The 24,730-nt window shown below is 45.9% G+C and overlaps 1 protein-coding gene across 1 annotated transcript in view; it reads left to right on the top strand.

The window, feature by feature from the left end:
• Positions 1-24,043, top strand: part of LOC139387785 (solute carrier family 12 member 2-like) — a 77,880-nt gene extending 53,837 nt beyond the window's left edge. The window contains exons 2-7 of the mRNA XM_071134025.1: positions 9,267-9,386; positions 13,905-13,980; positions 14,374-14,469; positions 20,846-20,985; positions 21,413-21,523; positions 23,966-24,043. Coding sequence (XP_070990126.1) covers positions 9,267-9,386; positions 13,905-13,980; positions 14,374-14,469; positions 20,846-20,985; positions 21,413-21,523; positions 23,966-24,043 — 621 coding nt within the window. The remainder of the gene's footprint in view (positions 1-9,266; positions 9,387-13,904; positions 13,981-14,373; positions 14,470-20,845; positions 20,986-21,412; positions 21,524-23,965) is intronic.
• Positions 24,044-24,730: the final 687 nt, after the last annotated feature.

The following is a 24,730-nucleotide window of genomic DNA, read 5'->3' as shown; positions in this document are numbered from 1 at the left end:
CGGAATTTGTTGCGGAATTGTTTGATATTGCTGCGCTGTCAGAACTAGAAGCACAAGCATTTCACTACACTCGCAATAACATCTGCTAACCATGTGTATGTGGCCAATAAAATGAGTTTTGTATTTCTATCTGTATTTAAAATCTGATTCTTCTGCTTGCATCAGTTACCTGATGTGGACTAGATTTCTATGTAGCCATGGCTCTATGTAGTACTGTGTGCCTGGTATGTCTTGTGGGTATGCATGGATGTCCGAGCTGTGTGCTAATAGTTTAAACAGACACCTTGGTGCATTCAGCATGTCAACAATTCTTACAAAAACAAGTAGTGATGAAGTCTCTTCCACTTTGAGCCTATTATTCATGTTATTCATGTACATTTAAGGGCCAACCGTGCTGCCATGTTCTGTTACTGTTCAGTTCCCTTTGTGGCAACTGAACAGTAATCCAGGTGTGACAAAACTAGAGCCTGTAGGACTTGCCTTGTTGATAGTGTTAAAAAGGCAGAACAGTGCTTTATTATGGACAGACTTCTCCCCATCTTAGCTACTGTTGTATCAATATGTTTTGACCATGACAGTTTACAATCCAGTGTTACTCCAAGCAGTCACCTCATTTTCCACATTATTTATTACAAGATTTAGTTGAGGTTTAGGGTTTAGTGAATGATTTGTTCCCAATACAATTATTTTAGTTTATGAAATATTTAGGAGTGCAATGCTTGATTAATGTCCTTCCCTATAAGCGTGCTGAAAGTCTGTCAATTTGTTTACAGTAAATTAAACTCCGCAAAAAAAGAAATGTCCCTTTTTCAGGACCCTGTCTTTAAAAGATCATTAGTGAAAATCCAAATAACTTCCATATCTTCATTGCAAAGGGTTAAAACACTGTTTCCCATGCTTGTTCAATGAACCATAAACAATTAATGAACATGCACCTGTGGAACGGTCGTTAAGACACTAACAGCTTATAGGCGGTAGGCAATTAAGGTCACAGTTATGAAAACTTAGGACACTAAAGAGGCCTTTCTACTGACTCTGAAAAAGACCAAAAGAAAGATGCCCAGGGTCCCTGCTCATTTACGTGAACGTGCCTTAGGCATGCTGCAAGGAGGCATGAGGACTGCAGATGTGGTCAGGGCAATAAATTGCAGTGTCCGTACTGTGAGACACCCAAGACAGCGCTACAGGGAGACAGGATGGACAGCTGATCGTCCTCGCAGTGGCAGGCCACATGTAACAACCCCTGCACAGGATCGGTACAGCCGAACATCACACCTGCGGGACAGGTACAGGATGGCAACAACTGCCCGAGTTACACCAGGAACGCACAATCCCTCCATCAGTGCTCAGACTGTCCGCATTAGGCTGAGAGAGGCTGGACAGAGGGCTTGTAGGCCTGTTGTAAAGCAGGTCCTCACCAGACATCCCCGGCAACAACGTCACCTATGGGCACAAACCCACCGTCGCTGGACCAGACAGGACTGGCAAAAAGTCCTCTTCACTGACAAGTCGCGGTTTTGTCTCACCAGGGGTGATGGTCAGATTCGCGTTTATCATCGAAGGAATGAGCATTACACCGAGGCCTGTACTCTGGAGTGGGATTGATTTGCAGGTGGAGGGCCCGTCATGGTCTGGGGCGGTGTGTCACAGCATCATCGGACTGAGCTTGTTGTCATTGCAGGCAATCTCAACGCAGTGCGTTACAGGGAAGACATCATCTTCCCTCATGTGGTACCCTTCCTGCAGGCTCATCCTGACATGACCCTCCAGCATGACAATGCCACCAGCCATACTGCTCGTTCTGTGCGTGATTTCGTGCAAGACAGGAATGTCAGTGTTCTGCCATGGCCAGCGAAGAGCCCGGATCTCAATCCCATTGAGAATGTCTGGGACCTGTTTGATCGGAGGGTGAGGGCTAGGGCCATCCCTCCCCAGTAATGTCTGGGAACTTGCAGGTGCCTTGGTGGAAGAGTGGAGTAACATCTCACAGCAAGAACTGGCAAATCTGGTGTAGGCCATGAGGAGGAGATGCACTGCAGTACTTGATGCAGCTGGTGGCCACACCAGATACTGACTGTTACTTTTGATTTTGACCCCCCCTTTGTTCAGCGACACATTATTTCACTTCTGTTAGTCACATGTCTGTGGAACTTGTTCAGTTTGTGTCTCAGTTGTTGAATCTTGTTATGTTCATACAAATATTTACACATGTTAAGTTTGCTGAAAATAAACGCAGTTGACAGTGAGAGGACGTTTTTATTTTTTCAGAGTTTATATTTGAATTCTACTCTGTTTTCCCTAGAAACACATGCCTTTGGATTTATGCCCTTTATCCCTTTGTTCAGGGACACATTATTCCATTTCTGTTAGCCACATGTCTGTAGAACTTGCTCAGTTTATGTCTCAGTTGTTGAATCTTATGTTCATACAAATATTTACACTAAGTTTGCTGAAAGTAAACGCAGTTGACAGTGAGACGATGTTTCTTTTTTTGTTGTTGCTGGGTTTAGCATTGTATCTAGTCAAACACAATTGTTCCCAAAAGTTTACCAAGGGTTGGTAAAAGGGTGATTGGTAGGTAGTGGAATTACTTTAGCTTCCCCCAGGCCTGAGGGCTCACACTTTCTGGAAGGCTTAGATTGAAGATAAGGCAATTAGGAGTGGCAATATCATCTGCTATTATCCTCAGTAATTTTCCATCCAAGCTGTCAGACCCCGGTGGCTTGTCGTTGTTGATAGACAACTATTTTATTTTTTTCACTTCTTCCACACTCACTTTACGGAATTCAAAATTACAATGCTTGTCTTTTTATAATATCATCAGTTATTCTTTGATGTGTAGTGTCAGCGTTTGTTGTTGGCATGTCATGCCTTGTAAGGGCGTTCGTCTGTAGGAGGAAGAGAAGCGGACCAAAGCGCAGCGTGGTGGTTATTCATGTTTTAATAAATCGCTACACATGAACAAACTAACAAAAACAAGAAATGTGAAAACGCAAAACAGTCCTATCCCGTGACACCAAACACAGTGACAGGAACAATCACCCACAAACACACAGTGAAACCCAGGCTACCTAAGTATGGTTCTCAATCAGAGACAACTAATGACACCTGCCTCTGATTGAGAACCATACTAGGCCGAAAACATAGAAATGCCCCAAAACACAGAAAAACAAACATAGACTGCCCACCCAACTCACGCCCTGACCATACTAAATAAATACAAAACAACAGAAATAGAGGTCAGAACGTGACAGTACCCCCCCCCCAAAGGTGCGGACTCCGGCCGCAAAACCTTGACCTATAGGGGAGGGTCTGGGTGGGCGTCTGTCCGCGGTGGCGGCTCTGGCGCGGGACGCGGACCCCACTTCACCATTGTCTTAGTCCGCCTTATTTTCCGCCTCCCTGGCTTACTCACCATGACCACCCCTCTCAATGACCCCACTGGACAGAGGGGCTGCTCGGGACAGAGGGGCAGCTCGGGACAGAGGTGAAGCAGCTGCTCGGGACAGAGGGACAACTGCTCGGGACAGAGGGACAACTGCTCGGGACAGAGGGGCGATAGCAGCTCGGGACAGAGGGGCGATAGCAGCTCGGGACAGAGGGGCGATAGCAGCTCGGGACAGAGGGGCGGCAGCTGCTCGGGACAGAGGGGCGGCAGCAGCTCGGGACAGAGGGGCGACAGCTGCTCTGGACAGAGGGGCAGCTGCTCGGGCGGCCCCTGGCTGACTGACGGCACTGGCGGCCCCTGGCTTACTTGCGGCCCCTGGCTGACTGGCGGCACTGGCGGCCCCTGGCTTACTGGCGGCCCCTGGCTGACTGGCGGCACTGGCGGCCCCTGGCTGACTGGCGGCACTGGCGGCCCCTGGCTGACTGGCGGCACTGGCGGCCCCTGGCTGACTGGCGGCACTGGCGGCCCCTGGCTGACGGGCGGCACTGGCGGCCCCTGGCAGACGGGCGGCACTGGCGGCTCCTGGCAGACGGGCGGCACTGGCGGCTCCGGGCAGACGGGCGGCGCTGGCGGCGCTGGGCAGACGGGCGGCGCTGGCGGCGCTGGGCAGACGGGAAGCTCAGCTGGCGCTGGGCAGACGGGAAGCTCAGCTGGCGCTGGGCAGACGGGAAGCTCCGGCAACGCTGGAGAAAAGGAAGGCCCTGGTAGCGCCGGAGAGGCGGGAGACTCCGGCAGCGGCGCCGGACAGGCGGGAGGCTCCGGCAGCGGCGCCGGACAGGCGGGAGGCTCCGGCAGCGGCGCCGGACAGGCGGGAGGCTCCGGCAGCGGCGCCGGACAGGCGGGAGGCTCCGGCAGAGGCGCCGGACAGGCGGGAGGCTCCGGCAGAGGCGCCGGACAGGCGGGAGGCTCCGGCAGAGGCGCCGGACAGGCGGGAGGCTCCGGCAGCGGCGCCGGACAGGCGGGAGGCTCCGGCAGAGGCGCCGGACAGGCGGGAGGCTCCGGCAGAGGCGCCGGACAGGCGGGAGGCTCCGGCAGAGGCGCCGGACTGGCGGGAGGCTCCGGCAGAGGCGCCGGACAGGCGGGAGGCTCCGGCAGAGGCGCCGGACAGGCGGGAGGCTCCGACAGCGCTGGAGAGGAGGAAGCCCCTGTAAGGATGGGCCGGAGAGACAGCCTGGTACGGGGGGCTGCCACCGGAGGGCTGGTGCGTGGAGGTGGTGACGGATAGACCGGGCCGTGAAGGCGTACTGGAGATCTTGAGAGCAGGGCTGGCACCAACCGCCCTGGCTGGATCTTCACCCTAGCCCGGCAGATGTGGGGAGCTGGGATGTAGCGCACCGGGCTAAGCACGCGTACTGGGGACACCGTGCGCACAACTGCATAACACGGTGCCTGACCAGCACCACGCCCGCCACAGTTAGCACTGCTAGGAGCACTGTAGTGCTGAGATGGCACAGGACGTGCAAGGCTAGGGAGATGCACAGGAGGCCTGGTGCGTGAGGCTGGCACAGTCTTCACCAGACCCCTCGCACGCACCTCAGGATGAGTATGGAGAGCTGACCCCGGTGCCATTAAATCCCTGACACGCTCCGTCGGGCGAATGTCGTGCCTCATGCACCAAACCAGCAAGTCCCTCATATCACTCTCCTCCAATTTCCCCATTAACTCCTTCACAGTCTCTGCTTCGCTCACCTCCCACACCAGCTCTGGTTCTGAGCTCCTCCTTGGCTCCTCACGATAAACGGGGGGAGTTGGCTCAGGTCTGACTCCTGACTCTGCCACACTCCCCCTGTGCCCCCCCCCAAGAAATTTTTGGGGGTGACTCTCGGGCTTCCATCCGCTCTGCCGTGCTAGTTCCTCATAATGCCGCCTCTCTGCTTTTGCTGCCTCCAGCTCGGCCTTGGGGCGGCAATATTCTCCTGGCTCTGCCCAGGGTCCTTTCCCGTCTAGAATCTCCTCCCAAGTCCATCTCTCCAAGTAGTGCAGCCTCTCCCACTGCTGCTTCTGCTGCTGCTGCTGTTGCTCCTCCTGCTGCTGCCTTTGCTGCTGCTGCTGTTGCTCCTGCTGCACCAGTCGCTTCTCCTGCTGTTGCTGTTGCTGCAGCCTCTGTTTACCACGCCGCTTGGTCCTTGGTAGGTGGGTGATTCTGTAAGGGCGTTCGTCTGTAGGAGGAAGAGAAGCGGACCAAAGCGCAGCGTGGTGGTTATTCATGTTTTAATAAATCGCTACACATGAACAAACTAACAAAAACAAGAAATGTGAAAACGCAAAACAGTCCTATCCCGTGACACCAAACACAGTGACAGGAACAATCACCCACAAACACACAGTGAAACCCAGGCTACCTAAGTATGGTTCTCAATCAGAGACAACTAATGACACCTGCCTCTGATTGAGAACCATACTAGGCCGAAAACATAGAAATGCCCCAAAACACAGAAAAACAAACATAGACTGCCCACCCAACTCACGCCCTGACCATACTAAATAAATACAAAACAACAGAAATAGAGGTCAGAACGTGACACCTAAGTTTGCTAATCTTGCCAATTAAAAAAATCATTAAAGTAATTGGCAATATCAGTGGGTTTTGTGATGAATGAGCCATCTGATTCAATGAATGATGTAGTTGAGTTTGCCTTTTTGCCCAAAATGTCATTTAAGTAGCCATATTACTTCAACAGTATTTAACATGAGATCCTCTCTAAGCTTTACAGGAATGTGGTTCTCAATATAAATGAGAGAACCTTGTTTCGTAAGTTACAGGTTAACGTGGGCTATTTTGAGCACTTTTCTGGGATGCTTGATTGTTTTCATTGCTTTACTGGGAAGCTTAGCAGAAGTAGACATGCTCATGTTATTTATGTTAGTACAGGGTGAGATGCGCACACTGGACTTCCTACTAGGTTACATCGCCTCAGTGCTAACAGTAAATCTGGTTTGTAGGCACATGATTACTGCATACAATAGCTGTAGGATCAGCAGAGGCATTCAGGGCAGTTAGAGGGACATAAATTACTTTACTTACATTACTTTACTTACATTTGTGTCGGTACATTTGCAGAAGTATTATGACAACTGAGCAACACAATGGTATCGATTAAATGAGCTGGGCTTGAGTCATTGATAAGTCATTGATAAGTCATTGTCTCAACACAGGCTGATCCCATCTTCCTTATAAAACGATCTTTGTTTCCAGAAGGTTTCAAAATTGTCAGTAAATGTTGCACCCACAGAGCTGCAATAGTCTCATAGACAGTTATAGAGGGATAAAAGTTGGCTGAAACATTTAATGCCACGATTTAGGGAGGGCACAGGGCCAGATATTATAGGGTGTTTGTTGGTGTCAAGGAGAGACTCAATCGGTTATTTAAAATCCATCTTCAGCTGTTCTGAGCTGCCCTTCATAATGCCATTGAATCCCACGTGAACTATGATAGACTCAATTTCCTGATGCTGGTTTAAAATGTTTGGGAGCAGCTTATTGATGTCCTGATGCAGGTTTATAATGTTAGGGAGCAGCTTATTGATGTCCTGATGCAGGTTTATAATGTTATGGAGCAGCTTATTGATGTCCTGCTGCAGGTTTATAATGTCTGGGAGCAGGCTATTGATGTCCTGATACAGGTTTATAATGTCTGGGAGCAGCTTATTGATGTCCTGATGCAGGTTTATAATGTCTGGGAGCAGGTTATTGATGTCCTGATACAGGTTCATAATGTTAGGTAGCAGTTTATTGATGTCCTGATGCAGGTTTATAATGTCTGGGAGCAGATTATTGATGTCCTGATGCAGGTTTATAATGTTAGGTAGCAGCTTATTGATGTCCTGATGCAGGTTTATAATGTCTGGGAGCAGCTTATTGATGTCCTGATGCAGGTTTATAATGTCTGGGAGCAGGTTATTGATGTCCTGATACAGGTTTATAATGTCTGGGAGCAGCTTATTGATGTGCTGATGCAGGTTTATAATGTCTGGGAGCAGGTTATTGATGTCCTGATACAGGTTCATAATGTTAGGTAGCAGCTTATTGATGTCCTGATGCAGGTTTATAATGTCTGGGAGCAGGTTATTGATGTGCTGATGCAGGTTTATAATGTCTGGGAGCAGCTTATTGATGTCCTGATGCAGGTTTATAATGTCTGGGAGCAGGTTATTGATGTCCTGATGCAGGTTTATAATGTCTGGGAGCAGATTATTGATGTCCTGATGCAGGTTTATAATGTCTGGGAGCAGCTTATTGATGTCCTGATGCAGGTTTATAATGTCTGGGAGCAGGTTATTGATGTCCTGATACAGGTTCATAATGTTAGGTAGCAGCTTATTGATGTCCTGATGCAGGTTTATAATGTCTGGGAGCAGGTTATTGATGTCCTGATGCAGGTTTATAATGTCTGGGAGCAGGTTATTGATGTCCTGATACAGGTTTATAATGTCTGGGAGCAGCTTATTGATGTCCTGATGCAGGTTTATAATGTCTGGGAGCAGATTATTGATGTCCTGATGCAGGTTTATAATGTCTGGGAGCAGCTTATTGATGACCTGTTCTCGTTTTCCTGGAGAGTACAACGATTTTGCTCCAGGGACTGAGACATTTTTCACCATTGAACAGCCCAATACAACGGCTGGAGATGGGAATGGATAAATCCGCCCATTCCCACCCCTCACACAATTAGTTGACCCTTTAACGGGCCCACGATAAGCAGGAAAGCATACACCCGATACTCCCGGCGATGGGACCAGATCCCCCGTAGCAGGCAGTGCCCATCTGGAGTCAGCGTAGTTGAAGTCAGCACAACCGTTGCACATTCAATCCCAGTGATGAAGGCACAGGTAGATCATGCACAAGTGCAGCGAAACTATTCCTTATGTCAATCTGCTCGAACATCTCGCAGACTCTCCAGTCCGTTTAGCATCATGCCGCTGCCTTTGGATTCCACGTCTTGTGACATAAGACCAGCACTGATTGGAACAATCCTCTTGATGTTCTCTGTCTACTCCACTACAAGATGGAGGAGAAGCAGATGGAGACGACATCCTTGGCAAGCAAGTTCCAGGGCGCACAGGCCATTCGGGAAAAAGACAGATGGCAAGGCAAGGAAACAACCATCAGGCCCGCTCGACATCCAGCCACAGGAGTTGAGAACGAGAATGTTCCAATTTGTGTTTTCACCATAAGTGTGCACAGAATTGACATTTCTAGCTAAGGATAGCCACTTCAATCCTGTAATCATACGCAGGCAAACAATTGCCTAATTGGAACACCGGATTGTCTATTGGCCAGGACGAACGTAATAGACACAGCTTCTACAGTGCTGGAAACGTTTGTTAGCTATTCCAGGGCTCCATTGCAACTTTTCTAGCTCGCTGGCTAGTTGGTAGCAGGCGTTGACAGAAGCACTTATGAATAAAAAGGAAAGAGGACTTTGGAAACAACAGGTTGAGGCGCAGGAGGTTAGAGTTCGTGACAGGGAGTGAGTCGGGGAGCTGCAGGCTGGGAGCGTCCTGGGACACATAGATGGAACAACTTGTATTGGTGGGCCCTGAGAGACTGACTTGGTGGGACAGCCACCCACGTCACTGCATTGTCTCTGCACAGGAGGGATGCTTCCTGTGTTTGACCTTCTCCAGCCGATACGAGGACAGATTAATCAGTGTCTGTGTGAGAGAATAAATGTTCTGTAAAATACAAATGTAGTAGATTGTTTCTAGAAATGAATAAACATGGGTGAACCACAGTTGAATTCAGAGATATTGTTAGTCAGATGTCTTTCTCCATTGTGCATGCTGACCATAGCGGTCGGTCTCATTTTGTTTACAGGAGCCATTTGAGGATGGCTTCGCCAACGGGGATGAGCTGTCACCGGCCGAGGAGGCCGCAGCCAAGGAGGCGGCCGAGCCTAAGGGAGCGGTCAAGTTCGGGTGGATCAAAGGGGTGCTGGTAAGTGGTCAACCTACAGACTGTTTTACCTTTTTGCATCTCCTGAGAGTCCTGCCTTTTTGTTATGTGACACAATGTGACGTTTCCCCATCAATATCCCTGTATTTCCATCTGCATCTCCCCCTCCATTTTTATGTGTCTTTACTTTCTGCCGTTTCTCTTTGACCCGTCTCCATTGCTACTGCATCATAAGCACTTCTCTTTGTGGATATGACATTTTAGGGAGTGCATTGTCCTCCAGTTATTCTTGAACACAACATTCAATGGCGTGAACGGAAATCCCGACTTGGTGTACATGAATTTCAAGTCAGGATTTTGACCATAGTATATTTTTCTGCCCTCTCATTCAAAGTACAGATAAATTCTTTCATGACCCCACAATCAGACTAGGCCTCTTTTAGTATTAAGTTAACGTATCATTCAACTTAAGATTCCCTTGGCTATCTAATTGTATTTTAGTCCTATAGCAGTCCTATAGCAGTCAAAGAGGAACCTCAATAATTGAGATGTGAGTCGATCACATTCTACTCAAGATTCTGTGCAACTAGCAAGAAATCCTTTGGTGATTAATCCTTCGTGGTCTGTCCAGGCCATAAAATGTTTCTGAGAGTCTAGTGTAAGAATCTGCCAGGGTTGTAGGAATTTGTCACACATTAAATTTATATTTATTTTACCTTTATTTAACTAGGCAAGTCAGTGGATGCTCAATATTCAAATTTGAATACGAGTTCTACGTCCTACAAGACAAATCGGTTGCGTCACCATCTGACCTGAGACAATGCAGCAAATATTGATGGGTACGCTTCCTGCTTTTACTACCTGCTTTGCTTTTTTACTACACTCGCAATGCCTGTCAATCCACCTATTATGTCATCATTGGCTTGAACGGGGACACCCGTTCTATTATTTGTATTTCTATGGCAACACATGCTATTCTAACGGCTATTACAGTGACCACGGTCATTTGGCTGGCCAATAACAGTCATCCCAAATTCCATGACTGTCACAGCCCTAAATAAATGTGGTACAAGTTCCTGCTGCTTTTTAAAACGGTCAGATGGGTGAGAGGAAGGAAGGCTTTTACATGTCAAAATACAAGCTGGGTGACAAGAAACAGAGATTATCATGAGAAAGAACTAACTGTGCTGCACATCTGTCAGAATGGAAAACTTCAAACAAAGAGGAAATGGCTTGAAGTAAACTGTTTCTACTAGCTGTCATGAATGTTGTTAAAAGTACTTTACATTTTAGACAAGCACAGCGGTCTAAGGCACTGCATCTCAGTGCTAGAGGTGTCACTACAGACCCTGGCTCGATTCCAGGCTGTATCACAACCGGCCATGATTGGGAGTCCCATAGGGACCCATTGGCCCGGCATCATCCGGGTTAGGGTTTGTCCAGAGTAGGCCGTCATTGTAAATAAGAATTTGTTTTTAACTGACTTGCCTAGTTAAATAAAGGTGGCATAAAAAAATCCACCATTCAAAAAATTCAAACATACAGTACCAGTCAAAAGTTTTTACACAGCTACTCATTGAAGGGTTTTAATTCTTTTTTTTTTACAATTTTCTACATTGTAGAATAATAGTGAAGACCTCAACACTATGAAATAATACATATAGAATCACGTAGTAACCAAAAAAGCGTTAAACAAGTCAAAATATATTTTATATTTGAGATTCTTCAAAGTCGTCACCCTTTGCCTTGATGACAGCTTTGCACACTTGGCATTCTGTCAACCAGCTTCATGAGGTAGTCACCTGGAATGCGTGTCAATTAACAGGTGTGCCTTGTTAAAAATTAAATATTGGTAAATAAATATATATGGTATATAGAATTTTTATTATTTTAACCCTTATTTCACTGAGAACACATTCTCATTTACAGCAACAACCTGGGGAGAGGAGCCAATTGTAAGCTAGGGATGATTAGGTAGCCATATTTGGAATTTAGCCAGGGCACCAGGGGTTAACACCCCTACTCTTATGATAAGTGCCATGGGATCTTTAGTGAGCACAGACAGTCAGGACACCCGTTTAACATCCCATCTGAAAGTTGGCACCCTATACAGGGCAATGTCCTAACTCACTGCCCTGGAGCATTGGGATATTTTCTTTTTTAGACGAGAGGAAAGGGTGCCTCCTACTGGCCCTTCAACACCACTTCCAGCAGCATCTGGTCTCCCATCCAGGGACCGACCAGGACCAACCCTGCTTAGCTTCAGAAGCAAGCCAGCAGTAGGATGCAGGGTGGTATGCTGCTGGAAGATAGCCCTATTTGGTAAAAGACCAAGTCCATATTATGTCATGAACAGCTCAAATAAGCAAAGAGAAACAACAGTCCATTACTTTAAGACAGGAAGGTCAGTCAATCTGGAAAATTTCAAGAACTTTGAAAGTTTCTTCAAGTGCAGTCGCAAAAACCATCAAGCGCTATGTTGAAACTGGCTCTCATGAGGACCGCCACAGGAAAGGAAGTCCCAGAGTTACTTCTGCTGGTTTGGGATGAGTTTGACCGCAGAGTGAAGGAAAAGCAGCCAACAAGTGCTCAGCATATGTGGGAACTCCTTCAAGACTGTTGGAAAAGCATTCCTGGTTAAGAGAATGCCAAGAGTATGCAAAGCTGTCATCAAGGCAAAGGGTGGCTACTTTGAAGAATCTCAAATATATTTGTTTAACACTTTTTTTTGGTTACCACATGATTCCATAGGTGTTAATTCATAGGTTTGATGTCTTCACTATTATTCTACAATGTAGAAAATAGAAAAATCCTTGAATGAATCCTAATTTGTTTTATAGCTCTGCGCGCTCATTTGACTCTCCATGAAATAGGCAGAATAACTAGCTAGAGAAATTATTACAAACGCTGTGACAGTTAATAGTTTGTAATTGTGAGAAAATAAAAACACATTCTGTGCAAGGACGTTGGTCGTCAGTGCAGTGACTTGATCCACTGTGTAGCTAACTCTTGTAACTAGCGCTTCCTTGTAACTAGCGCTTCCTTCACTGACATAAAAAGCTTTCAAGCCTGTTTAAATGACCCTGAAGTTGTAGACATGCAGATAATCAAATAACATTTCAGTGACTGGCTCCACTGTTGCTGACAAGTTGGGGCGGCAGGTAGCCTAGTGGTTAGAGCGTTGGGCCAGTAACCGGAAGGTTGCTAGATTGTTACCTTGTCAGCTTGGGGATTCAATCTGTTGTTCTGCCCCTGAACAAGGCAGTTAACCCACTAGGCCGTCATTGTAAGTAAGAATTTGTTCTTAACTGACTTGTCTAGTTAAATAAAGGTTATAAAAAATTAAATAAAAATAAAGAAATAAATGCTAGCTTTCGTGCCCATAGTCAAACTTCAGAAATACTGTTCATTTGAAGCACAATATTCCTTAGCAAGATGAAAATGGGGCAACCCCCCATTTTTTATCTTAGATCTTTGATGTCACCTAGGTAATAGTTTTGGATGTTGTGGCAGTCCATTGTAGCCGGACTACGTTAGCTCAATCCCATTGTCCTTTGCGAGATACAAGACCGATCAGTGCAGGCGGAATCTGATGTGACATCATTTGAATTAATATTTTACATTACCATGGAAATGATTGCATCACAATACCAGGTGGCCACTGCGAGTGTACCCATGAGTTTACGTGTCAAATTGCCAGGGTTAGATGTTCCAAGCACATTCTCTTTCTATGTGTGCTGCTGCTGCTGCTGCTACAGGGAGAGGGGGTGTTGCCGAGAAACCCAAGACTTGTTCGCTACAACACCTTCATTGTTTCAGCAAGGAGCAACAAAGTTTCATCATGTTGTTAGGAGTCCATGTTACTGAAGAAACAAACTCAACCGTACGAATGCCTGGCTGTCCTGTCTTCAGTTCATTCCAAAATAATACAAAAATGCGGTTATGACTTATTTTACTTTCATGACGATCTTCATCCATAACTTTCGGGTACACGGTAATTGTGCCAAACCTACTTTTGTTCTGTATTCCAAATTCTGACTAGAGAAAAGTTTCCTGGTGGGTATGATGCTAATCAATGAGTTTATTATACTACTCAATTACAAGATATTTGCACTGAAATTGATAACACTGTGGTAGATACTGATGAATGCTCTTTGAGGTTGACAGTGATTTGATTTTAAATGAGGCTAGTCATTAAAAGTTGACTTTTTCATTCCATCAGCCTTGGCCAGGTTTTCAAATGTTATTTTTTAAAGAGAAGGGCTTCAATCAGGACTTAAATCACTTTTTAAACATTTCTTCTAACATTAAGTTGCAATCTTGGTGCTTGTCGCAATTTTTAAGACAAGTCGATAACAGGGCGAAACTTCTACTTTAACTAGGTTTGTAATTTTAACATTAACATTCATTCAGGTCAAACTGTGATCCTGCATCAAGAAAGTCTTGGCCTTGATTCCCACCAGCAATGTTCCAAGGCCAGGTCGTTGGAAAGTGCTTTGTTGAGTGAAGTGTTCCGGTTACCTCACATGCATCCTAACTGCCACCCCTTCTTCTGTGCAGGTGCGCTGCATGTTGAACATTTGGGGCGTGATGCTCTTCATCCGCATGTCATGGATCGTGGGCCAGGCGGGAATTGGTAAGACTACACCATGGAGTAGATCTTGGGAGTTCATGTGAATTACTGTTTTAATTCACACACAACGTCAACCCGAACCCCCAGCCATCCCACCAAACCACCCCTCTTTCTCCCATCACCTTTTGACCATTTACCATCCAGATGCTAAATGTTGCCACACGGCAACACATGCAGGCAACTGTTACACACTAGCTTGTTTTTGTAGTGGCGCCGCTACGATTCACAGGCCTTCTAACACTAACCCATGTGTGAATATGAGTGAGAGGCTGAACAAGCAAATTGGCTGCTTATTGATGCTCATTATTGCAGTTATTCTCCTCCTAGGAGTTTGTCAAAATGTTAATGCTGATTTTGCTTTGTCACTAGTTAATCTTGTCCTCCATTTCCTTTCAGTTCTCTCCTGTGTGATCGTTCTCATGGCAACAGTTGTGACCACCATCACTGGCCTTTCGACCTCAGCGATTGCGACTAACGGCTTTGTACGAGGAGGTATGAACCTTTGCTTCTTTAAAGGTCCAATGCAGCCATTTTTATCTCAATATCAAATCATTTCTGGGTAACAATTAAGTACCTTACTGGGATTGTTTTCAATTAAAATGGTCATAAAGAAACATGTCTTCTTAGCAAAGATCAATTTCCCAAGCCAGAATTTAGCTAGGACTGTCTGAGAGTGAAAAAGAGAGATTGTGCAAATGAAAAGTTGTGATGCATGCTTTTCTGAAGGAATAGCAGCATTTGTACATGGAGCAGAGGGGAGAAGGAGAAAAAAAATGCTAGTAGGAACCACAGGGGAAAAAAATTGAAGCTGCACAGACAACTCATCCAGAACTTTGACTTCTGGCAGAAAGCCATTAAGATATCTGATGGCAAATATTTAGTATTGAATTGCATAAAAGTGTAACTTCATCACCTCGTGCGCCACAGAACAGAGACTCACCGACATATTTAAAATGCTCTGGATGCACCAGCTCCTGCCATCTTCCATGGTGGCACCAACAACATAAACCATCATTCTGTTACCAAACTTGGCATCTGCGATGTTCTTCAAGTAAATGTGTTTGTGAGGTTGACCATGCTGTTGGATTAGAACAGTGAGGGGGTATACGAGTAAGATGTGTTTTTTCTTGCCCGGAGTAATAAGGCTTTTTATTAGCAAATGTGAAGATACTAAGCTGGCGACTGTACAAGTATTTACAAAAACAAACAGGACAATGAACAAAAAGGTAGGCCTAATAAACTCAAAAGAAAACCCAGGTTCCAATCATGCCTGTAAACCCGGCATCATGCCAATCTGTCTGTCTCGTCTTGTCCAAACAACAACAATAATGACAGGGTTTAAATAATACATTCCCACAATGCACTAGCCAATGGGAGGAAGAATTGACATGATGATCAATTAAGAACGTTCACAATGCAGGAAATGTTCAGTTCATAAACATATTTTATGTATTCATACCAGCACACATGTTGATAAATGTGCTTCTGGTGCAGTAACAGTAAGGTCGGCACACTCCTTTCCTAAATGTGGCCCGAAACACCGGAACCATCACCGACTCAGAAACAGCCCCTTCCATTGACAAGTTAGAAACATCACACCGCTGCAGCTCAGACTCACTGACCGCAGGGAGCAGTAGATCAGGGACAGGTAGATCAGGGACAGGTAGATCAGGGACAGGTAGATCAGGGACAGGTAGATCAGAGAGCAGTAGATCAGGGAGCAGTAGATCAGGGACAGGTAGATCAGGGAGCAGTAGATCAGGGACAGGTAGATCAGGGACAGGTAGATCAGGGAGCAGTTGATCAGGGAGCAGTAGATCAGGGAGCAGTAGATCAGGGAGCAGTAGATCAGGGACGGCTAGAGCAGGGACTGGTAGATCAGGGACAGGTAGATCAGGGACAGGTAGATCAGGGAGCCGTAGAGCAAGGACAGGTAGAGCAGGAACAGGTAGCTCAGGGACAGGTAGATCAGGGACAGGTAGATCAGGGAGCAGTAGATCAGGGACAGGTAGAGCAGGGAGCAGTAGATCAGGGACAGGTAGATCAGGGAGCCGTAGAGCAAGGACAGGTAGAGCAGGGACAGGTAGCTCAGGGACAGGTAGAGCAGGGACAGGTAGATCAGGGACAGGTAGATCAGGGACAGGTAGATCAGGGAGCAGTAGATCAGGGACAGGTAGAGCAGGGACAGGTAGATCAGGGAGCAGTAGATCAGGGAGCAGTAGATCAGGGACAGGTAGAGCAGGGACAGGTAGAGCAGGGAGCAGTAGTTCAGGGACAAGTAGATCAGGGACAGGTAGATCAGGGAGCAGTAGATCAGGGACAGGTAGATCAGGGAGCAGTAGATCAGGGACAGGTAGATCAGGGAGCAGTAGATCAGGGACAGGTAGATCAGGGACAGGTGTATCAGGGAGCAGTAGATCAGGGACAGGTAGATCAGAGACAGGTAGATCAGGGAGCAGTAGATCAGGGACAGGTAGATCAGGGAGAAGTAGATCAGGGACAGGTAGATCAGGGAGCAGTAGATCAGGGACAGGTAGCTCAGGGAGCAGTAGATCAGGGACAGGTATATCAGCTAGCAGTAGATCAGGGACAGGTAGATCAGGGACAGGTAGATCAGGGACAGGTAGAGCAGGGACAGGTAGAGCAGGGACAGGTAGATCAGGGAGCAGTAGATCAGGGAGCAGTAGATCAGGGACAGGTAGAGCAGGGACAGGTAGAGCAGGGAGCAGTAATTCAGGGACAAGTAGATCAGGGACAGGTAGATCAGGGAGCAGTAGATCAGGGACAGGTAGATCAGGGAGCAGTAGATCAGGGACAGGTAGATCAGGGAGCAGTAGATCAGGGACAGGTAGATCAGGGACAGGTGTATCAGGGAGCAGTAGATCAGGGACAGGTAGATCAGAGACAGGTAGATCAGGGAGCAGTAGATCAGGGACAGGTAGATCAGGGAGAAGTAGATCAGGGACAGGTAGATCAGGTAGCAGTAGATCAGGGACAGGTAGCTCAGGGAGCAGTAGATCAGGGACAGGTATATCAGCTAGCAGTAGATCAGGGACAGGTAGATCAGGGACAGGTAGATCAGGGACAGGTAGAGCAGGGACAGGTAGCTCAGGGACAGGTAGATCAGGGACCTCACCAACAGACAGGGAATGCTCATCCTCTCCTCCAGGAGTGGACAGCAGCACAGGAGACAACAGCTTGGACAGTGGAACCATCACCGGCTCAGGAACAGCCCCCCCTATCGGTAGGTCGACCTCCAGCACCTCCACTAAGATCCGCTCTACCTGGCCTAGCCTCGCTAACAGATTCCTGTCTGGGTAGGCACATACTTAGCGCTGCCACGGCGGTGGGAGTCCTCGATGATGCACCCCACCAGCTCAGCAGTCGCCCAAATCTGGTCGCCCTCGGCGTTCAGACAGAACCATAAGTAATTAGCCGCATCCTGCGACTCCCCTGTCACGTTGTCGACCTCCATCTTGTAGAATTAGTCTGCAGTCCTCACTGTGACGGAATTGATCCCACTTTTGACATTTGTGAGGTTGACCATGCTGTTGGATTAGAACAGTGAGGGGGCATACGAGTAAGATGTGTTTTTTCTTGCCCGGAGTAATAAGGCTTTTTATTAGCAAACGTGAAGATACTAAGCTGGCGACTGTACAAGTATTTACAAAAACAAACAGGACAATGAACAAAAAGGTAGGCCTAATAAACTCAAAAGAAAACCCAGGTTCCAATCATGCCTGTAAACCCGGCATCATGCCAACCTGTTACCTGTCTGTCTTGTCCAAACAACAACAGGGATTAAATACAAATTCCCACAATGCATCAGCCAATGGAAAGAAGACATGACACAATGAACAAATTACATTCACAATGCAAGAAATTCAATTAAACTTGTTCAGTTCATAAACATATCTGTATTCATACCATTCCAAATTCATGGGCATTAATATGGAGTTGTTGGGCGATTAGGCCTGGCTCGCAGTCAGTGTTCCAATTCATCCCAAAGATGTTTAATGGGGTTGAGGTCAGGGCTCTGTGCAGGCCAGTCAAGTTCTTCCACACCAATCTCGACAAACCATTTCTGTATTGACCTCGCTTTGTGCACAGGGGCATTGTCATGCTGAAACAGGAAAGGGTCTTCCCCAAACTGTTGCCACAAAGCTGGAATTACATAATTTTTAGAAAGTCATTGTATGCTGTAACGTTAATATTTCCCTTCACTGGAACTAAGGGGCCTAGCCTGAACCATGAAAAACAGCCCTAGACCATTATTCCTCCTCCACCAAACTTTACAGTTGGTACTATGCATTGGGGCAGGTAGCGTTCTCCTGGCATCCGCCAAACCCAGATGGTGAAGCGTGATTCATCACTCCAGAGAACATGTTTCCACTGCTCCAGAGTCCAATGGCGTCAAGCTTTACACCACTCCAGCTAACGCATCCTCAGCCATGGAAACCCATTTAATGAAGCTCCCGATGAACAGATCTTGTGCTGACGTTGCTTCCAGAGGCAGTTTGGAACTCGAGAGTGAGTCTTGCAACCAAGGACAGACAAATTTTACACTCTTCAGCACGTGGCAGTCCCGTTCTGTGAGCTTGTGTGGCCTACCACTTTGCGGCTGAGCCATTGTTGCTCCTAGGCGTTTCCATGTCACAATAACAGCACTTACAGTTGACCGAGGCAGCTCTAGCAGGGCAGAAATTTGACAAACTGACTTGTTGGAAAGGTGGCATCCTATGACGGTGCCACGTTGAAAGTCACTGAGCTCTTCAGTAAGGAAATTCTACTGCCAATGTTTGTCCATAGAGATTGCATGGCTGTGTGCTCGAGTTTATACACCCATCAACAACCTGTGTGGCTGAAATAGCCAAATCTACTAATTTTGAAGATGTGTCCACATACTTTTGTGTACATATAGAGTATTAATAAATATGCTTCTCTTAAATCATTAACCGTTTGCAATGTCTTGTTATTTATAATAAGGCTTTAGATTAGGTGACTGAGGACAAGGACGATCATCATTGTTTTTGTAAAATGTTCAGTGGAAATTAAGTCTTGTTTGACACATTTTAAAGTGAAAAATCTGAGTCTCGGCATCAACCAGTTACCGTGGAATTTCCCTTTACAGTTTTTACCAGCGCTGTCTGATCTTGGCACTTCCGAACACTCGACTTGGATATTGGTACATAGAAATGAGCCTCCCATATCAATAGATTAATACTGTAAAAAAAAATATAATAATTCAAGAGATGGCTCTCCCAACAGTCCGCTCAAGGCTCAGTTTTGCATTTATAATTCCACCTTAATATATTTCTCATGAGTTGCACAAGGTCGCTTCATGCTGATTTTTATTTGGTGTGGTTTTGTTCTGGCCTTTTCTTGGATGAATGGGGCTGAGGTCTCCCACACTACTGATAGGCTAACCTTTTAACTTTTCTCTGGAATCCATACAAACCTGGGTCCCGCAGAGCAGTGGCCGGCTCGTGTGACATTTGGTTAGTCTCCTGTGTTTGGATATGGAATTACAGGTGTGATTTTCACCAGCTGGACTTGGCTATCAGTACCATCATCCACGGAACGGAATATGTATTATCAGTTGAGGGCTTCGATGAGATGTTCCCTGATTTATTTGGAGTCGAATGAAGGAGGGGGGAAACACTGTCCACACATTGGTCCCAGTTGTCGCAGCATGAGGGGAAATTCAGTATTGTGTTTCTAAATTTGCAGCAGTTCTCCCTCAAGTCACTGAAAGAGACCAGTGCTGGCAGGGAGGTCTGAAATGGATATTAGGACACTCTCCACATGGGCGAGGGCAGAGGAAAACAAAGGATTAGATTCATTTTAAAGTGCGCTGGTGATGAAATCATATTGTAGTAAAGGATATTTGTGTTTTCTGTAGTGTACTCCTCCTGGAGACCGCCTATTCGATTCATTTTCATAAGGTTTCCAGTCTACCGCAGCCAGATTGTTTTCGGGCTACAGGCGGCAAGAGAGGCTCCATGTAGTGGCTATTGTTTTGTCTCGAGCAGCAGAGTAACCAAAACACGCACACTATCTAATTTCAACATCCGCTCCTCCTGAATTGATTTTCTTTTGAAGTAGGCTAATCCATTACCCTTCGGTGGAATGCAAAAAGGCTATGGTCTGTTTCATACATATTCTATTCTACTGTATTTTAGTCAATCCCACTCCGACATTGCTCGTCCTAATATTTATATATTTATTGACTCTATTCTTTTACTTTAGATTTGTGTGTAATGTTGTATATTGTTAGACATTACTGCACTTTTGGAGCTAGGAACACAAGCATTTCGCTACACCCGCAATAACATCTGCTAAAATATGTGTATGTGACCAATAAAACTAGATTTGAATGTAGGTGGAACGAATAGAGCCAGCAAAATATCCCCCATGTGCTCAAGCATGACCCCACATTAATTTGTCCACCCACTCATGCCCTCAGAGATCAGTCGTTTTGGGTCCTTCCTTTGTCTTGTCCCCCACTCGTGTCTGTATGAGCACTTGAGGTGCTCTCCAAAGCTATCAGCAGAGAGGTTGTATAAAGAGAGATCAACGAGGATCTCTACTCAGCCTGTCACACTACAAACTCATTGTGCAGCTAAATATGTCAATTAATTTGGCTCCCATCTTGGAGCTCCTACATCCTATCCACTCGTTTGAGCAGATATGTTGTTTTAAGGGTGTCGTTAAGATGAGTGTACTAGGCTGTCCTGCAGTTAGTTTTCCTGATGTATGCAAATTCAGTAGGCTAGCCTACATAATACAGTTATTTGATTAAACAATATGTGTTTCGCCTTTCTGGGACTAATTAAATTAAATGCTTCGTCCATCTGTCTCTTTGCAGGAGGGGCATATTATTTGATATCCAGAAGTTTGGGGCCAGAGTTTGGCGGCTCCATTGGTCTGATCTTTGCCTTTGCCAACGCTGTGGCTGTCGCCATGTACGTGGTGGGCTTCGCCGAGACGGTTGTGGAGCTCCTCGGAGTAAGTCACCCAATCCTTCCTCACGGCATCATCCAGCACTTTGCTGATTGCAGTGTGCCATTGGCGTCAAGTGTAAGCTGAATGAAATTGGTCAGAGGATAATGAATTGTTTTCTCTGTTCATCAGAATTTCATGCCCCTGAATTTGTTTTGCATTTCAGTAGTGTTTTTATTTTTTGTAATAACATTTGGTCAGATGTTTTTCCGCCTTTTTAGATGGGGTTGGTAAAAAATGTATGTTGCATTTTACATTCCATTTTGCGAGTTAAGTTTCAAACTCAGTTGTAAAGAAGTTGAAAATAAAAGTAAAGCAAAATATTTTATTTTTCAACTGTATCACAGTAACACCGACAGCCAGCTATGAATTTGAGTGTTTCTCCTACCTCTTGGTCTGACAGTGACGTTAGTATTCTCCTGTGATTTCTCAGAGCGTGGATTGCATTATGACAGATGAGATCAATGACATCCGAATCATCGGCACCATCACCATCATCCTTCTCCTGGGTATCTCCATGGCAGGAATGGAATGGGAAGCTAAGGTAAGATTATAACATACAACTAGGTTTGATAGAAACCATGACTGAGGGCTCTATTCAATCTAGAACTTAAGGTGATATTGAACTAAAACTCATCTCTGACGTCAAGCTGAAATTGACCTCAAATAAGCAGAATTCCTTCCAGACTAACTGAATGCAGACATTGATGTACACTGTGCAGTAGGCTAGATGTAATACATTGCTCTGTTTTGTGGTTAATGCTAGTTGGGAGGTGTGGTGAAAGTGTACAGTTGAAGTCTGAAGTTTACATACACCTTAGCCAAATACATTTAAACTTAGTTTTTCACAATTGCTGACATTTAATCCTAGTAAAAATTCCCTGTCTTAGGTCAGTTAGAATCATCACTTTATTTTAAGAATGTGAAATGTCAGAATAATAGTAGAGATAATTATTTATTTCAGCTTTTCTTTCATCACATTCCCAGTGGGTCAGAAGTTTACATACACTCAATTAGTATTTGTTGGCATTGCCTTTAAATTGTTTAACTTGTGTCAAATGTTTTGGGTAGCCTTCCACAAGCTTCCCACAATCAGTTGAGTGAATTTTGGCCTATTCCTCCTGACAGAACTGGTGTAACTGTGTCAGGTTTGTAGGCCTCCTTGTTCGCACACGCTTTTTTAGTTCTGCCCACAAATGTTCTATAGGATTGAGGTCAGGGCTTTGTGATGGCCACTCCAATACCTTGACTCATTTTCTGGAATTTTCCAAGCTGAAGACTTAGTTTAGTTAAATTGAAGACTTAGTTTTTCCTGTAATTAGTATTACACGATTAAAATGAATAATCATGTAACTGTAATTAACTAGGAAGTCGGGGCACCAAGGAAAGTATTCAGATAACAAAGTTATAATTCTTCACCGATCTTTTACACTTTCTCCGGAACATGTAATTTGTTATTTCCTCAAGTTCTGTGAGGTGGAATGATTTCCTTTGTCTCCATGAAAAACTATTCTCTATAACTGTGTGTCCATGAGGTCTTTTCAGGAATTTACGACCTCTGACCACAGCAGCCTAGTTGAAGGAGGCGGGGGGGGGGGGGGGGCCTTGCTATACCCAAAGAGGCCAATGTCATGCAAGTTTCAAATCAACATAATATCATGAACACGTGATGTCCTGTTTGTAGATCATCGTTGCAGTCCCCTTTGGTGGTTGAACTTGGTAGGCTTCTCTGAAAGCGGAGCAGTCCACCACAAGGATGGCAGTTGATGTCCGGTTTGTGATCGCCGTTGCGGTCCCTTCTAGTGATGAACCTTGGTAGGTTCCCTGGAAGCTGCAAAGTACCCCAAGGGAGGGCCAGGGGATGTCCTGGTTGGTGATCGCCGTACATTCATTCTCCAATGAGCGGCGTTGCGGCACTAAGTGATGGTTGTATGGGGACTTTGTTTATGGCTCTATCACTTCCTAAGTGTCAAAGAAACTGAACCGAAAAGGAATGGAAGCATAAACAAAAGATATACAAAATATAGTTCTCACACAAAAATAATCTAATTGGACTGTATTCTATATACGTCCAATGTTCTGGCAAAATGACTATCATGGCATTGTCTCTAATGCCATATCTAGGGTTTTCCTACTTGGTGTGTTGCTTAGGCACTATCCTAAGTTGATAACTATATGATTTGTCTACAGCTGTAAGGCACTAGTTTTGGGCAGTCTACAGGGATGACCTATGGACTTCTGGGAAGAAAACTGGTGAGTGCTGTAGAGTCAAAGGCCAAGAAGTAAATGTTCAACTTTATTTACTAAGGCTGGTATTTTGCTTGGACCCTTAAGTGATCTTAGCATAAATCCTAATTGGATTGTGGTTAATGATTCTAATCATTTTCCTCCTGAATGGAGGATTCTATTTATTAGTGACCTGTGTGTTAACCATTGGAAGAGTGCACTGGAGATTCCCTTCCACGTGTTGCACTCTGAGTGACTCCTATGTCGCTATTGTCAAGGGTAATTTGATTGGTTAGGTCTCTAACCTTCTTACTGATTGTAGCTGGACTGACTGTCGCTGGTATTGGTACTGGTGCTCAAAGGGACCAGTTATCCTACCGATTTATTCTGAAATAGTATACTACCGGAACACATGATAGGAGTATTTTACTAGTTGTATTGTAGTTGAACCTACACATGGCAAGGAATGATTATTGTTGCCATTTGTTTTGGAGGTGGACAAGTCCACTGGACTTCCTTTACGACCAGTGTGGTCCACCTCAGTACTATCTTAGATGTGTTCTAAGATAATCCCAGTCTAGGGGCCTGTCTGCTCCTCACTGTTCTTAAAGGGGAGTTTACAACTAGATTTGATTTATGCTCTAGCGGCCTCATACAATGTTGTCCGTAGTCTCGACCCCCCCCCACCGGCCTCGATGAGGCTCATCATGGGTCTGGGCTACTGTTCCCCCCCCTTTGTGTCTCCCGACCCCCCCACCAGCGGGTGGTGTTGGTGTCCGAGGCGCAAACGAAAAGGTCGAACCCTATGTACGAGTTGTCAGCGGCCGCGTTGTTATGAGAATGGCTGTAACCTTTCAACCAACTCTCCTGGTGTTTGTGCTTCAAAACGCTCAGTGGCTGTCGAGGCATGTCAGTAACCACCACGTCCGCGTGTGGCAACCCCTTCAGTACCTGCGAACTGAGACGAGGATATCTGTCTGTGATATCGCAAAGTGTTTCACCAGTGGGAGTCATCGGGTCAGTTGCTGGACTGACGCCATTAGTGACATTGTAAGGGACGACAGTCCCCAACAAAGCGGAAGGTGTATCATCGGAATCAGAGTATACTCTGCGCATCAATGTTTTTCTTGCTGAGACGGCTGCAGTGCTTGCGGAAGTGTCCGAAGGGCAAGAGGAGTTCATCTCAACTACCGTATTGCACGACTGCAAGGAGGAGGGAAGTTGCGTATTCACAGAGACAGCTGACTCGAAATCGTGAAAAGAATGGTCAATCAAGTTGGCTGATGGAATGTGTCGAGATATCGTAATATCTCCTTGGATCGGATTCTGCCCCAAGAGGTTTCTAAACGTATTTTTCCCAAGGGGTGCTTTCGACAGATACCCCTCGTGAATGACTGCGTTGCAGCTAGCGTTAGGGGAAGACAGTGTGGTCAGTGGAGAAGGCACGGTGGCCTGTGACCATACCTGGTTGGTTTTCCAATCCATCAATGGGAGTAACCGATCCATCAAGTCTGTTCCAAGTAGC

The sequence above is a fragment of the Oncorhynchus clarkii genome, chromosome 29, assembly GCF_045791955.1.
Source record: "Oncorhynchus clarkii lewisi isolate Uvic-CL-2024 chromosome 29, UVic_Ocla_1.0, whole genome shotgun sequence".
Taxonomy (NCBI): Eukaryota; Metazoa; Chordata; class Actinopteri; order Salmoniformes; family Salmonidae; genus Oncorhynchus; species Oncorhynchus clarkii.
This window is presented reverse-complemented; position numbering and strand designations above follow the sequence as displayed.